This window comes from Salvelinus fontinalis, chromosome 19, assembly GCF_029448725.1.
Source record: "Salvelinus fontinalis isolate EN_2023a chromosome 19, ASM2944872v1, whole genome shotgun sequence".
Lineage (NCBI taxonomy): Eukaryota > Metazoa > Chordata > Actinopteri > Salmoniformes > Salmonidae > Salvelinus > Salvelinus fontinalis.
In genome coordinates, this window is record NC_074683.1 from 24,439,488 (window position 1) to 24,456,251 (window position 16,764).

At 42.6% G+C, this 16,764-nt stretch overlaps 1 protein-coding gene across 1 annotated transcript in view; it reads left to right on the top strand.

Moving 5' to 3' along the window:
- Nucleotides 1–4,877: 4,877 nt before the first annotated feature.
- The window catches only part of dnajc10 (DnaJ (Hsp40) homolog, subfamily C, member 10), a 32,437-nt gene continuing 20,550 nt past the window's right edge, over nt 4,878–16,764 (top strand). Inside the window, exons 1-2 of the mRNA XM_055871118.1 lie at nt 4,878–4,986; nt 5,390–5,736. Coding sequence (XP_055727093.1) covers nt 5,503–5,736 — 234 coding nt within the window. The 5' untranslated portion in view covers nt 4,878–4,986; nt 5,390–5,502. The remainder of the gene's footprint in view (nt 4,987–5,389; nt 5,737–16,764) is intronic.

A 16,764-nucleotide genomic window follows, 5' to 3' on the forward strand; every position in this document is an offset into this window, starting at 1 on the left:
TTCCTCTTCATCCGAAGAGGAGGAGCATGGATTGAACCAAAATGCAGCGTTGGAATATGACATAATGAATTTATTGAACAAAACGAAGACGAACACGAAAAACACTTGGAATGACTTACAAAATAATAAACGATGTAGACAGACCTGAACTAGCGAACTTACATATAACGAAGAACGCACGAAACAGGAACAGACTACATACACCGAACAAACGAACAAACAAACCGAAAACAGTCCCATGTGGTGCAACAAACACAGACACAGGAGACATCCACCCACAACAAAAAATGTGAAAACACCTACCTTAATATGACTATCAATCAGAGGAAATGAAAACCACCTGCCTCTAATTGAGAGCCATATCAGGTCACCCATAAACAAACATAGAAACACATAACATAGACTACCCACCCAAACTCACGCCCTGACCGTCAAACACATACAAAATAACAGAAAACCGGTCAGGAACGTGACAGTGTTTAAACTGATATTAATGAATGCAGTTATTTATTAATAGGCCAAAGTATTTATGAACAGCTTACCGACAGTTAATATTAAATGTTTTCTAAATGGTGAGCTGACTATTAACAAATACCTTATATGATTTATTAAACACAGTCCTGAACCTTCCCAGACACTTCCCAGAAAAGGTGTGGGGGTTTGCAGAAGTTGGTTGCGTGCTAGCTCTTTTGTTATGGCTAGCTTACATACAGGTAGGACTGGCTGTGACTGGTAACCTGCTTTACTGTAATCCAATGTGATCACAGTCTTCTCACAAAAATGTCTATAGAGTCCGAACGGTTTGGCCTTATCAATATGACCACTCAATGGAAAGATGAGACTCACGGACACGATGATGTACTCTGTTTTGCTCTAGGACCCCCACAAGTGTCACGACTCATCTGAAGGTAACCCATACAAATGAATGGAAGTATAGAGGTAGTTTTGTGCTTTCAAATACAAGAGGTTAAATATTTGTCTATAGAAAAAAAAATGTTGCCTGAGCTTTCCTATATCTCCTAGATATAGGACAGACATTTCAAAACCTTATTCCTTATGATTTTTTTTTACTGTATTTTTTTGCCATTTATTCATGTTTAGTTTTTAGTAGTAAAGGCAAAGTTCAATGTTTTATCAAAACATTTTTTATTTTTTATTTATTTCACCTTTATTTAACCAGGTAGGCAAGTTGAGAACAAGTTCTCATTTACAATTGCGACCTGGCCAAGATAAAGCAAAGCAGTTCGACACATACAACAACACAGTTACACATGGAGTAAAACAAACATACAGTCAATAATACAGTAGAAAAATAAGTCTCTATACAATGTGAGCAAATGAGGTGAGATAAGGGAGGTAAAGGCAAAAAAAAGGCCATGGTGGCGAAGTAAATACAATATAGCAAGTAAAACACTGGAATGGTAGATTTGCAGTGGAAGAATGTGCAAAGTAGAGATAGAAATAATGTGGTGCAAAGGAGAAAAATAAATAAATACAGTAGGGGGAGAGGTAGTTGTTTGGGCTAAATTATAGATGGGCTATGTACAGGTGCAGTAATCTGTGAGCTGCTCTGACAGCTGGTGCTTAAAGCTAGTGAGGGAGATAAGTGTGTCCAGTTTCAGAGATTTTTGTAGTTCATTCCCTTCATTGGCAGCAGAAAACTGGAAGGAGAGACGGCCAAAGGAAGAATTGGTTTTGGGGGTGACCAGAGAGATATACCTGCTGGAGCGCGTGCTACAGGTGGGTGCTGCTATGGTGTCCAGCGAGCTGAGATAAGGGGGAACTTTACCTAGCAGGGTCTTGTAGATGACCTGGAGCCAGTGGGTTTGGCGACGAGTATGAAGCGAGGGCCAGCCAATGAGAGCGCACAGGTCGCAGTTGTGGGTAGTATATGGGGCTTTGGTGACAAAACGGATGGCACTGTGATAGACTGCATCCAATTTATTGAGTAGGGTATTGGAGGCTATTTTGTAAATGACATCGACAAAGTCTAGGATCGGTAGGATGGTCAGTTTTACAAGGGTATGTTTGGCAGCATGAGTGAAGGATGTGTCATGACGTTGGCCTATTTGGTTACAGCAAGCCTCTCCCTGCCTCTCCCTGCCCCCTACAACTACGCTGCTGTGGTCAGAGAGAGGTCGTAAATTCCTGAGGACGAGACCCTGCCACATGGCCACAACAGTATAAGAGGCAGAGGGTACATTTTCATAGAGAACAAAGGGATTTCTTCCACCTCACAGAACTTGAGGTACGAACAAATTTCATGTTACGGAGAAAGTATAAAAGATCAGTGAAGAATCCAGCTACGAACTGGTCCGTTTGTTACAACTTGGGGAAGCTCATGGGAGACGGTGTGGCCACATTACCATAATGCTGTTTATATAATAGCCTCAGATATGAGGTTTACATCTAATTGTTGTATAAGATGAATGAGTGAGTATGATACTGTTTGTAAAATTGAGTAATATACTTTTGGACTGTTTAATGAAGGAAAACCCAATTCCCTTTTGATTTGAACTAAATCAGAGGACCGCCCCTGAGCCCAGTTAGGGTCAGGCATCCTGGGACAGCCCTTTTTTGGCCCTTCCGAATAAAACCCCCACTCAGGTTTTCTATCACCAGACCGAGCTTACCTCAATTACGAGATGGCTGAAGGTTGCAGACCATTGCTGAATCTTTTAACCATACCACGTGGTTAAACTCTTTGACTATCGATACCGACAGAATAATAACAAGTCTTTGATATTAATTACTAGTCTGCAGCTAGGAATTCGGTATCATTGAACGTGAAGAACGACAACCACCGAAACATCCATTCTACAACAACACGAATGAATGTCACTCTGAACTATTCACTCTAACCTACGACAGAGCGAGAGAGAGAGAGAGGACGGAAACTCTCCAACAGAAACTAACTTTTCAACAGCGATCAAGACGACACACTGAGCGTAAATATATATATGGATTGCAATTGTTCCCGAATGAGTGAGCGTTCATGTGCAAAGGATTAGCATTTCAATTGTTATAATTATTAACTCTGTAGTGACTTCTCAGTCGACCCCCACTTCCCTTTGGTCTAACAAGCCGCCATGCCGGTTTAGCCCACTAGGGCACATTCCCCTATCATTTCTTGTAACCATTATTTACTTTTTGTTTGTTTATGCATTTCTGTGAATTACTTAGTTAGTAATAAATAAATGATTTAAGATAATTTATGTATGGATGACTCATAGTGAAGACTGGGTTCGTGCAGATAACCAACAATTTACGACGTTTGGAATGAGACTAACGTGAGGTAAAATAAATAAATAATTAATCAGAAGACTATTGATCAGATATGAAAATATCTGAAAGGTTATATTGGGAAATTATAACTTTGTAATCTGAATAATTTCCTTGGTGCCCCGACTTCCTAGTTAATTACAGTTACATGATTATTCAATTTAATCGCGTAATACTAATTACAGGAATCTTTGAAAAAACGAAGTCTTCAATTTAATGATAGTAAAGACACGACATATATGACGTCCCCGTGTAAGGAATCTAAGATAGAATTAGACTTTGCTGTGGAATTCTATAAATCAATTGTGCAAACAGAATTGTACAAACAGACTGCTTTGTATACAAACAAATTGGTTGTGTTCCCATTGGAACAAGCTATTTTGATAGCGCCTCTGGTCCTGTGTCGATAGCAATCAGTGATAAATTCCAGATTTAGTCCGTTAGGCCAAACGGTACTACTTCTGTCAGTCAATATTAATTCTAGAGCCAGTAAGGTTAGAAAGGAGAAGATATTCGTTTGGCGTTCGAGCCGAAGTATTTAGCTGCCTACCGCACTATACCAGTGTGGACTGAATACAGGCATATCTGTATTTATGTACCTCCGGTCAACATAACACTAGCGAAGTATGCCGAATGGTTTAATGTGAGACGTCACTAGTAAACCCACCCTTTCCATGGTGAGAGGACCCTATTTTGTGCTTAGAACGTGATATTTCTGAACAACGAAAGGATTAAGCTGGCACTAATCAAAAAAAGAGAGGGAACATTTTTCACTTCCTGTATTCCGTTTAAATTTCTCCGCCTTGCGCGACGGAAGTCCCGCCCTTTGTACTTCCGTTTGATTTCAGCATTCTGCATCACTGGTGGTAAAGAATCGCAAGTACATCTCTTAAAAGAAGTGGCGAAATCCAAACGTGGATCACGTTAAAATAATCCAGCAATCTTTTAACAAGGCAGACCTGTTAATTGAAATGCATTCCAGGTGACTACCTCATGAAGCTGGTTGAGAGAATGCCAAGAGTGTGCAAAGCTGTCATCAAGGCAAAGGATGGCTACTTTGAAGAATCTCAAGTATAAAATATATTTTGATTTGTTTAACACTTTTTTGGTTACTACATTATTCCATATGTGTTATTTCATATGTTTGATTTCTTCATTATAATTATACAATGTAGAAAATAATAAAATAAAAACCTTGAATGAGTAGGTGTGTCCAAACATTTGACTGCAACTCATTATACAGTATGTTTCTTGTTGTGGAACACTGTATAGCATATAGCTTAAAAACACTGTTTATGAAAAGGTTGCTTGTGAAGTCGAACAAGGGGATCAGAGCGATACAGGCCTATTAGGGTACAATGAGACATGCAGAGAGAGATGGAGAGAGAGAGAGAGATGGGGTGATTTTAAACCTAACCCCAGCTTTAACCGTAACGTTAACAACACTTTCAACCTTATGCCTAACCCTAACCTTAAATTAAGATCAAAAAGCAAATTAATTTTTACCATAGTTTTTGTGGCTGTGGTAACCATTGGTGATAACAAGTGACAACCGTTATGGGCAGAGGCTCTGTTTCCGGGCGTGATTACGTCACTCAACCACCGTGAAGATTCCAGTTAGTTTAGCCAACTCAACACTTACCACCCGGCGACTCCCGGACCCAAACCCGGATAAGAAGTGGGCCAACAATTCACTCGGTCAAGGTAACGTTAATTTGCAAGATTTCAGAGTATGTGCATTTAATAGATAATACGCAGAGAAAAGATCTGATCTCAATGATGAGGTAGGTAGCTGCAATAACGTTAACTTAGCTAGCTAACGTTACTTGTTAGGCAGCTAGTGTTGGCTCTGTACTGATCGAGCTAGCTAGCGTTACAGAACCTCTTTTAAAGAAGTAATTGATTTTATGATTATGATCTGGCGTTTCTGCAAAGAAACAATAATCAAATTTAAATAATTGTTACATCTGTGTTCATAGCTAGTTGGCTAGCTTCATTTGTTTTACCTTGCTAACTTGGCACATTTTGTCACCATGCAATCATGTCTCTAGTTGAGAACACGTTCTGAAAAATCACTTTGGAATTATTTTGATCTTTCACTCCATAGACAGACTGCAAAACATACTGGGGTTGCTTATCCTACCTAGCGCGAGGTGTGTGTGACACTACCAACTTCAGAGATTCAGCACTGAAACACTGTGTTTACTGAGACCTGTGGCAATGGAATCTCTACCGCCAGCAAAACCACGACAAGCTTGTCAAGTTCAGAATCAGCAGATGCCTTGGAGCAGAATGTTGCTGGGATCACTGATTGTCTTCAGTTGTCTGGTAGCTTCTGTGTCCTCTGATGAGGATTACTATAAGTTATTGAAGGTGTCCAAAGAAGCCACAACCAGAGAGATACGACAAGCCTTCAAAAAGCTAGCTCTGATCATGCACCCGGATAAAAACCCAGTGAGTAGCCTGCCCAATAGATATACACTACTGGTCAAAAGTTTTAGAACACCTACTCATTCAAGTGTTTTTCTTTATTTTTACTATTTTCTATGTTGTATAATAATAGTGAAGACATCAAAACTAAGAAATAACACAAATGGAATTATGTAGTAACAAATCAAAATATATTTGAAATTCTTCAAAGTAGCCACCCTTTGCCTTGATGACAGCTTTGCACACTCTTGGCATTCTCTCAACCAGCTTCACATGGAATGCTTTTCCAACAGTCTTGAAGGAGTTCCAACATATGTTGAGCACTTGTTGGCTGCTTTTCCTTCACTCTGCGGTCCGACTCATCCCAAATTATCTCAATTTGGTTGAGGTCGGGTGATTGTGGAGGCCATGTCGTCTGGTGCAGCACTCCATCACTCTCCTTCTTGATCAAATAGCCCTTACACAGCATGGAGGTGTGTTGGGTCATTGTCCTGTTGAAAAACAAATGGTAGTCCCACTAAGTCCAAACCAGATGGGATGGCTTATTGCTGCAGAATGCTGTGGTAGCCATGCTGGTTAAGTGTGCCTTGAATTGTAAAGAAATCACTGACAGTGGCACAAAGCACCCCACACGATCACACCTCTTCCTCCATGGTTTACAGTGGGAAATACACATGCGGAGATCATCTGTTCACCCACACCGCATCTCACAAAGACACGGCGCGGTTGGAACCAAAAATCTCCAATTTGGACTCCAGACCAAAGGACACATTTCCTTCGGTGTAATGTCCATTGTTCGTGTTTCTTGGCCCAAGCAAGTCTCTTCTTCATATTGGTGTTATTTTAGTAGTGGTTTCTTTGCAGCAATTCGACCATGAAGGCCTGATTCACGCAGTCTCCTCTGAACAGTTGATGTTGAAATTAGAGGTTTACCAATTTTAATCGGCATGGCCGATTTAATTGGGTCCGTTTCAAGTTTTCATAACAATCGGTAATCAGCCTTTTTGGACACCGATTACATTGCAATCCACGAGGAAACTGCGTGGCAGGCTGACCACATGCCACCAGTGCAGCATCAAAAGGACCTTGTGGCTACAAGGAGCCACGGTAAGTTTCTAGCTAGCATTAAACTGAACTTATAAAAAACAATCAATCTTCACATAATTAATAGTTAACTACACATGGTTGATATTACTAGGTTGACTAGCTTGTCCTGCGTTGCATATAATCAATGCCGTGCCTGTTAATTTATTATCGAATCACAGCCTACTTCAACTTCGCCAAACGAGTAAAGATTTAACAAAATCGCACAAACGTTGCACAAATGTACCTAACCATAAACATCAATGCCTTTCTTTTCCTATGCTTCCTGGCTGATGTTTTGGTCACTTTTGAATGCTGGCGGTGCTTTCAGTGGTAGCATGAGACGGAGTCTACAACCCACACAAGTGGCTCAGGTAGTGCAGCTCATCCAGGATGGCACATCAATGCGAGCTGTGGCAACAAGGTTTGCTGTGTCTGTCAGCGTAGTGTCCAGAGCATGGAGGTGCTACCAGGAGACAGGCCAGTACATCAGGAGACGTGGAGGAGGCCGTAGGAGGGCAACAACCCAGCAGCAGGACCGCTACCTCCGCCTTTGTGCAAGGAGGAGCAGGAGGAGCACTGCCAGAGCCTTGCAAAAGGACCTCCAGCAGGCCACAAATGTGCATGTGTCTGCTCAAACGGTCAGAAACAGACTCCATGAGGGTGGTATGAGGGCCCGACGTCCACAGGTGGGGGTTGTGCTTACAGCCCAACACCGTGCAGGACGTTTGGCATTTGCCAGAGAACACCAAGATTGGCAAATTCGCCACTGGCGCCCTGTGCTGTTCACAGATGAAAGCAGGCTCACACTGAGCACATGTGACAGAGTCTGGAGACGCCGTGGAGAACGTTCTGCTGCCTGCAACATCCTCCAGCATGACCGGTTTGGCGGTGGGTCAGTCATGGTGTGGGGTGGCATTTCTTTGGGGCGCACAGCCCTCCATGTGCTCGCCAGAAGTAGCCTGACTGCCATTATGTACCGAGATGAGATCCTCAGACTCCTTGTGAGACCATATGCTGGTGCGGTAGGCCCTGGGTTCCTCCTAATGCAAGACAATGCTAGACCTCATGTGGCTGGAGTGTGTCAGCAGTTCCTGCAAGAGGAAGGCATTGATGCTATGGACTGGCCCGCCCGTTCCCCAGACCTGAATCCAATTGAGCACATCTGGGACATCATGTCTCGCTCCATCCACCAACGCTACGTTGCACCACAGACTGTCCAGGAGTTGGCGGATGCTTTAGTCCAGGTCTGGGAGGAGATCCCTCAGGAGACCATCCTCCACCTCATCAGGAACATGCCCAGGCGTTGTAGGGAGGTCATACAGCCACGTGGAGGCCACACACACTACTGAGCCTCATTTTGACTTGTTTTAAGGACATTACATCAAAGTTGGATCAGCCTGTAGTGTGGTTTTCCACTTTAATTTTGAGTGTGACTCCAAATCCAGACCTCCATGGGTTGATAAATTTGATTTCCATTGATAATTTCTGTGTGGTTTTGTTGTCAGCACCTTCAACAATGTAAAGAAAAAAGTATTTAATAAGAATATTTAATTCATTCAGATCTAGGATGTGTTATTTTAGTGTTACCTTTATTTTTTTGAGCAGTGTATTTTTTAAACCTGCATATTTAGTTCAAAGAAATTCATGTTAGCAGGCAATGTTAACGAGGGAAATTGTTTCACTTCTCTTGCATTCAGTGCAAGCAGAGTCAGGGTATATGCAGCAGTTTGGGCTGCCTGGCTCGTTGCGAACTGTGTGAAGACCATTTCTTTCTAACAAAGACCATAATTAATTTGCCAGAATTTTATGTAATTATGACAAACATTGAAGGTTGTGCAATGTAACAGCAATATTTAGACTTGGGGTTGCCACCCGTTCGATAAAATACGGAACAGTTCCGTATTTCACTGAAAGAATAAACGTTTTGTTTTCTAAATGATAGTTTCCGGATTTGACAATATTAATGACCAAAGGCTCGTATTTCTGTGTTTATTATATTATAATTAAGTCTATGATTTCATAGAGCAGTCTAACTGAGCGGTGGTAGGCAGCAGCAGGCTCATAAGCATTCATTCAAACAGTACTACTGCATTTGCCAGCAGCTCTTAGCAATGCTTGACATACAGCGCTGTTTATGACTTCAAGCCTATCAACTACCGAGATTAGACTGGCAATACTAAAGGACCTATAAGAACATAAAATAGTCAAAGATATATGAAATACAAATGGTATAGAGAGAAATAGTCAACGCGTCATATAATAACTACAACCTAAAACTTCTTAACTGGGAATATTGAACCACCAGCTTTCATATGTTCTGAGCAAGGAACTTAAACGTTAGCTTTTTTACATGGCACATATTGCACTTTTACTTCTCCAACACTGTTTTTGCATTATTTAAACCAAATTGAACATGTTTCATTATTTATTTGAGACTAAATAGATTTGTAGTTAAAAGGTGTTCATTGTTCATTCAGTATTGTTGTAATTGTCATTATTACAAATATATATATTGTTGCAAATCTCTTCAATCGCTTCAATCTCTTCTTTCTCAACAACTGAGTAGTTGGTCTCCCATGGTTCCAGCTTCCAGCTTAAAAACAGGATGGGGTGCTCCACCCCTTCTACCTATTGGGATAGCACTGCTCCCAAGCTGACCTCTGAGGCATCCGTCTGAACCACAAACTCTCTCAAGGTTTGGTACCACCAGCACTGGATTACAGCAGAGAGCCTCCTGTTATGTCCTAAATGCTTTGGTGGCCCTTTCATCCCATTTGACCATGTTTGGCCCTCTGGCTCTAGTCATGTCGGTGAGTGGGGCGGCCACTGTGGCATAACTTGGGATGAATTTCTGGTAGTAACCGGTCAGCCCTAGGAAGGCTCGAACCTGCTTCTTATTTACTGGTTTCGGCCATCTCTAATTGCCTCCACCTTACGCTGTGGTTTGATTAACCCTCTTCCCACGGTGTATCCCAGATACTCTGTTTCCTCTAACCCCACGTACCACTTGGCAGGCTTCGCCGTGAGCCCTGCCTTTCTAAGGGCGTCTAACACTGCCTGTACCCGCGCTAAGTGGGATTTCCAATCTGGACGGTAGATCCCCACGTCATCTAAATAAGCTGCGGTGTACGCATGGTGTGGTTTTAGGACCTTGTTCATTAGCCGTTGAATGGTGGCTGGTGCCCCATGTAAGGCATGACGGTGTATTGAAACAAACCGTCAGGGGTTGCAAAGGCTGTCTTTTCTTTGGCTTTGGGGGTCAGAGGAATTTGTCAGGACCCTTTGGTTACGTCCAGGGTCGTAATGTACCGAGCTTTACCAATCTTCTCCAGTAGTTCATATACTCGGGCATGGGGTAGGCATCAAAGTTGGAGATTTCATTTACCATCCGAAAGTTGAATCGCAAAGACCCATTGGGTTTGGAGACCATCACAATTGTGCTAGACCACTCACTATTTTACTCTTCGATCACTCCAGCTACCAACATTTTCTCCGTCTCTGCTCTAATCGCGGCCTGTCGAGCTTCAGGTACCCGATATGGCCTCATGCTCACTTTTCTCCCTGGTAGGGAAACGATATCTTGAGCCGTAACCTCAGTTTGTCCGGGTACCTCTGAAAACACATCTCTGTTTTTCTAGATCAGGGTCTTTACTTCCTGTACTTGTGCTGGGGACAGAGTAGGTGAAATATTTACTTCGGATGTCTTCTGACTGTGTGTGTGGTACGTGACCATGAGTGTTTCTCTCTCTCTCCATGCTTTTAACGGGTTTATGTGATAGATCTGTTCCTGGAGCCGTCGGCCTGGCTGTCGGATCCAATAATTAACTTCTCCTTTTCTCTCCAGTACGTCATATGGTCCTTTCCATGTGGCTAGTAGTTTGCACTCTACTGTGGGGATCAGCACTAACACCTAATCTCCCGGTTGAAATTCCCTCAGGGTAGCCTGCCGGTTATAAGTGTGCCGCTGGTGCTCTTGTGCTTGTCTCATGTGCTCTCTGACGATTGGCATGACTGTGGCTATCCTGTCTTGCATTGCCGTGACATGCTCTATGACACTAGTACACATGGTGGATTGGTGCGCCCAGGTTTCCTGGGCGATGTCTAAGATTCCCCGGGGGTGCCTCCCATATACCAGCTCAAAGGGGAAAAACCCCAGCGAGGCTTGAGGAACCTCTCTAACATCAGATACGGCAACATGTAATATCAGTTTTTCCCATCCTTATCGATTACCTTCCTGAGCATTGACTTCAGAGTACGGTTGAATCTCTCAACCAGCCCGTCCGTCTGAGGATGGTAAACCGATGTCCTCAACTGTTTCACCTGCCACAATTTACAAAGGTCCGCCATAAGACGGGACATAAAGGGGGACCCCTGGTCAGTAAGGATCTCCTTTGGAACCCCTACCCTGGTGAACAGGAGCACTAATTCCGTGGCGATATTTTTGGAAGCCATCGTCCGAAGGGGAATGACTTCTGAGTGGCATAATCTAGAATGACCAGAATGTATTTGTACTATCTGATGAATTTGGGTAGTGGGCCCATGATATTGAATTTTGTTATCAATGTTCATAAATTTCAATTATTCTAATGTGTCTGCAGAATTTGTGAAGTTCTGGTTTAAATGAAACAGACAGAACTCCCAGCTCACAATAGTCAAATCAATGTTTATTCACGAGAGCTCTGCAGTTAAATACAAAGACATTCCTTTTATACCATTCTTCTCACTTACGCACACTATCATTAGGAGAGCTATCTTCTTCTCCAGAATTCTCACCAGTTTTTCACTACCCAGCTGTCAGTCCCCCCCCCCCCCCCCGATTAGGGAAACATGGAGGGGTACTCCCTGTCCTATCGTAATTTCTCAGTGTTCTGGTCGGTTCAAACACAGTTTAATTGTCGTCTGTGTTTTCTTTAGGCACACACATACATTCCTCTCTTCCCCAGTCCAACCTAGTTGGACTTATGTTTTAATATTTTTATTATTCCTTATATATGCTCCATAACCTATACTCCCTAATGGTTATGTTTCCGGGTAGAATTATTTAATCATTATCTGTAACCTTATAAATTATTTTATCAGCCCACATCCATCGCTATCCTCTCAAATGGCTTTTCGATTATGGGGAGTGGCACTAACAGCTGGTTGGGGAGCTGTTAACTTCTACCGACTCAGAAACCCGGATCCGGGAGCACCCCCTACCTCCCCCACCAGTAAAAAAGCTGAATAGCATAGCGTCACAAGTAAATACTAGCATCTAAATATCATTCAATCACAAGTCCAAAACCAAATGCATGCTTTTCAACCGTTCACTGCCTGCACCCGCACGCCCGACTAGCATCACCACCCTGGACGGTTCCGACCTAGAATATGTGGACATCTATAAGTACCTAGGTGTCTGGCTAGACTGCAAACTCTCCTTCCAGACTCATATCAAACATCTCCAATCCAAAATCAAATCTAGAGTTGGCTTTCTATTCCGCAACAAAGCCTCCTTCACTCACGCCGCCAAACTTACCCTAGTAAAACTGACTATCCTACCGATCCTCGACTTCGGCGATGTCATCTACAAAATAGCTTCCAATACTCTACTCAGCAAATTGGATGCAGTTTATCACAGTGCCATCCGTTTTGTTACTAAAGCACCTTATACGACCCACCACTGCGACCTGTATGCCCTAGTCGGCTGTCCCTCGCTACATGTTCGTCGTCAGACCCACTGGCTCCAGGTCATCTACAAGGCTATGCTAGGTAAAGTGCCGCCTTATCTCAGTTCACTGGTCACGATGGCTACACCCACCCGTAGCACGCGCTCCAGCAGGTGTATCTCACTGATCATCCCTAAAGCCAAAACCTCATTTGGACGCCTTTCCTTCCAGTTCTCTGCTGCCTGCGACTGGAACGAATTGCAAAAATCTCTGAAGTTGGAGACTTTTATCTCCCTCAACAACACTTAAAAATCTGCTATCTGAGCAGCTAACCGATCGCTGCAGCTGTACATAGTCCATCTGTAAACTACCCACCCAATTTACCTACCTCACCCCCCATACTGCTTTTATTTATTTACTTTTCTGCTCTTTTGCACACCAGTATCTCTTCTTGCACATGATCATCTGATGATTTATCACTCCAGTGTTAATCTGCTAAATTGTAATTTTTCGATTTATTGCCTACCTCATGCCTTTTGCACACATTGTATATAGATTCTCTTTTTTCTACCATGTTATTGACTTGTTTATTGTTTACTCCATGTGTAACTCTGTGTTGTTGTCTGTTCACACTGCTATGCTTTATCTTGGCCAGGTCGCAGTTGCAAATGAGAACTTGTTCTCAACTAGCCTACCTGGTTAAATAAAGGTGAAAAAAAATAAATAATAAAAAAAAAGTCCAAGATACCAGATGAAAGATCCACTTCTTGTGAATCCAGAATCATTTCTGATTTGTAAAATGTTTTACAGGGAAGACACAATATGTAAATCTATTAGCTAACCACGTTAGCAAAAGACACCATTTTTCTTTGTCCACCATTTTTTCTATCCACCAGTAGCTGTCACCAATTCGGCCAAATAAAGATATTGATAGCCACTAACCAAGAAAAAACCTCATCAGATGACAGTCTGGTAACATATTTATTGTATAGGATAGGTTTTGTTAGAAAAATGTGCATATTTCAGGTAGAAATCATAGTTTACAATTGCACGCACCATCACAACTCGACTAGAATAAATGCAGAGAGCAACGTGTATTACCTAATTACTAATCATAAAACATTTCTTAAAAATACACAGCGTACAGTAATTGAAAGACACAAATCCTGTGAATCCAGACAATATTTCAGATTTTCTAAGTGTCTTACAGCGAAAACACAATAAATCGTTATATTAGCATACCACATGTGCAAACATTACCCCAGCATTAATTCAAGGCAAAAAGAGCGATAGCATTAATAGCATTATCATATATAATAGCATTATCACCACCAAAATGTATACATTTTTTCACTAACCTTCTCAGAATTCTTCCGATGACACTCCTGTAACATCATATTACAACATACATATAGAGTTTGTTCGAAAATGTGCATATTTAGCCACAAAAAAACGTGGTTATACAATGAGAATAGTAGCAAAACTGGCCTGAAAATGTCGGGCGCCATATCGGACAGTGATCTAGTCTAATGAATAAATATTCATAAACTTGACTAAAAAATACAGGGTGGACAGCAATTGAAAGACAAATTAGTTCTTAATGCAATCGCTGAATTACATTTTTTAAATTATCCTTACTGTGCAATACAGGGTGCGCCAAAGCGAAGCTACCCCAAAGAAAATGGCGGAATATGCGTTTAACATTTTTCTACAGAACAACGATTTATCATCATAAATAGTTCTTACTATTAGCTGAACTTCCATCAGAATCTTGGGCAATGTATCCTTTCTCCGGTCTAATCGTCTTTTGGTCGAAAGATGTCCTCTTGTCCTGTCGAAATGGCCACTAACGTTCGGCATGTACTGGAAAAGTGCCCAGCTCTTGGGAGTGCGTCACAAAGAAATGCCAGAAAATCGCACTAAACGGATATAAATTGCTATAAAACGGTTTAAATTAACTACCTTATGATGTTTTTAACACCTATAACGAGTAAAAACATGACCGGAGATATATTACTGGCTAAACCAAAGCTTGGAAGGAGGCCAGTCCGACGTCCATCGTGCGTCAGGCGCAGGGAGGAAAATAAATGTACTTCCGCCCTTTGGTCTTTTATACAGGCCCAGATTGCGCAATCGACTCCATTCAAATTGTCACCACTTACTGACATCTAGAGGAAGGCGTAGGCAGTGTTTGTATCCCCATAGCATTCACAGGGACATTAAAACTGACCTGGGAACAGGGGCCAAGATTTCTGAAATCTCACTCCCTGTCAGGAAAAGTGCTGTAGAATGATTTCTGTTTCACTAAGAGAAATAATTCCAACGGTTATAGAAACTAGAGTGTTTTCTATCCAATAATAATAATAATATGCATATTGTACGAGCAAGAATTGAGTACTAGGCAGTTTAATTTGGAGAGCAATTTACGCTAAGTCGAAACAGCACCCCCTATATTCGCAAGAAGTTAACTGGCACTCCGTGCACTCTCCCCAATGCCGAGCCACTTCAGCCTGAATTCCTGGCCAGTAAAACCTCCTTCCAATCCGGTTTTATTGATACCAAGGTGTCCACCCAGAATGTGCCCATGAGCTAGATCCAGTACTGTCCTCCGGTACCGGGTGGGGATCAACAACTGTTCCACCACATCAACCCCTCTTTTTGAGACTCTGTACACCAAACTCTGTACATGTTGTTCATGTCGGTAGGACCACTGGTGGAAGCGGTGTGCCCTCACGGTATTGGTCACTCCCAGTCTAGTCAGAATCTATTCCTTTAGTTTAACGTAATGCTGTGCATCTTTCAACTCCAGGTCGAAATACACTTTTTGAGCGTCCCCTGCCAGGTATGGTGCCAGAAGCCCTGCCCATTCTTCTTTCGGCCACTTCTCCCTCTCTGCCGTCCTTTCGAAGGTGGTGAGATATGCTTACACATCATCCTGCTTTGTCATTTTTTGAAGAAAATGATTGGCCCGCCTCTGGGTGTTTTCAGCTGGTAACTGAGCCCCAATTTGGCCCGCTAGCTCCTTCAGGCCTTCTCTTAACTCCCGGTGTTTCTCTCTTGCTCCTCTCTGAGCAGCTGGTTGGTGCTGGACCTGTAATGTGTCCTGATACATTCGCATTTCATCCTGATGAGCTATTTGTTGAGCTCTAGTTGCCTCTTGTTGGGCAGAAAAAAAATTCCAGAAAATCACCTTCTAGGATTTTTTATGAATTTATTTGCAAATTATGGTGGAAAATAAGTATTTGGTCACCTACAAACAAGCAAGATTTCTGGCTCTCACAGACCTGTAACTTCTTCTTTAAGAGGCTTCTCTGTCCTCCACTCGTTACCTGTATTAATGGCACCTGTCTGAGCTTGTTATCAGTATAAAAGACACCTGTCCACAACCTCAAACAGTCACACTCCAAACTCCACTATGGCCAAGACCAAAGAGCTGTCAAAGGACACCAGAAACAAAATTGTAGACCTGCACCAGGCTGGGAAGACTGAATCTGCAATAGGTAAGCAGCTCGGTTTGAAGAAATCAACTGTGGGAGCAATTATTAGGAAATGGAAGACATACAAGACCACTGATAATCTCCCTTGATCTGGGGCTCCACGCAAGATCTCACCCCGTGGGGTCAAAATGATCACAAGAACGGTGAGCAAAAATCCCAGAACCACATGGAAGGACCTAGTGAATGACCTGCAGAGAGCTGGGACCAAAGTAACAAAGCCTACCATCAGTAACACACTTCGCCGCCAGGGACTCAAATCCTGCAGTGCCAGACGTGTCCCCCTGCTTAAGCCAGTACATGTCCAGGCCCGTCTGAAGTTTGCAAGAGAGCATTTGGATGATCCAGAAGAAGATTGGGAGAATGTCATATGGTCAGATGAAACCAAAATATAACTTTTTAAAAACTCAACTCGTCATGTTTGGAGGACAAAGAATGCTGAGTTGCATCCAAAGAACACCATACCTACTGTGAAGGATGGGGGTGGAAACATCATGCTTTGGGGCTGTTTTTCTGCAAAGGGACCAGGACGACTGATCCGTGTAAAGGAAAGAATGAATGGGGCAATGTATCGTGAGATTTTGAGTGAAAACCTCCTTCCATCAGCAAGGGCATTGAAGATGAAACGTGGCTGGGTCTTTCAGCATGACAATGATCCCAAACACACCGCCCGGGCAACGAAGGAGTGGCTTCGTAAGAAGCATTTCAAGGTCCTGGAGTGGCCTAGCCAGTCTCCAGATCTCAACCCCATAGAAAATCTTTGGAGGGAGTTGAAAGTCCGTGTTGCCCAGCAACAGCCCCAAAACATCACTGCTCTAGAGGAGATC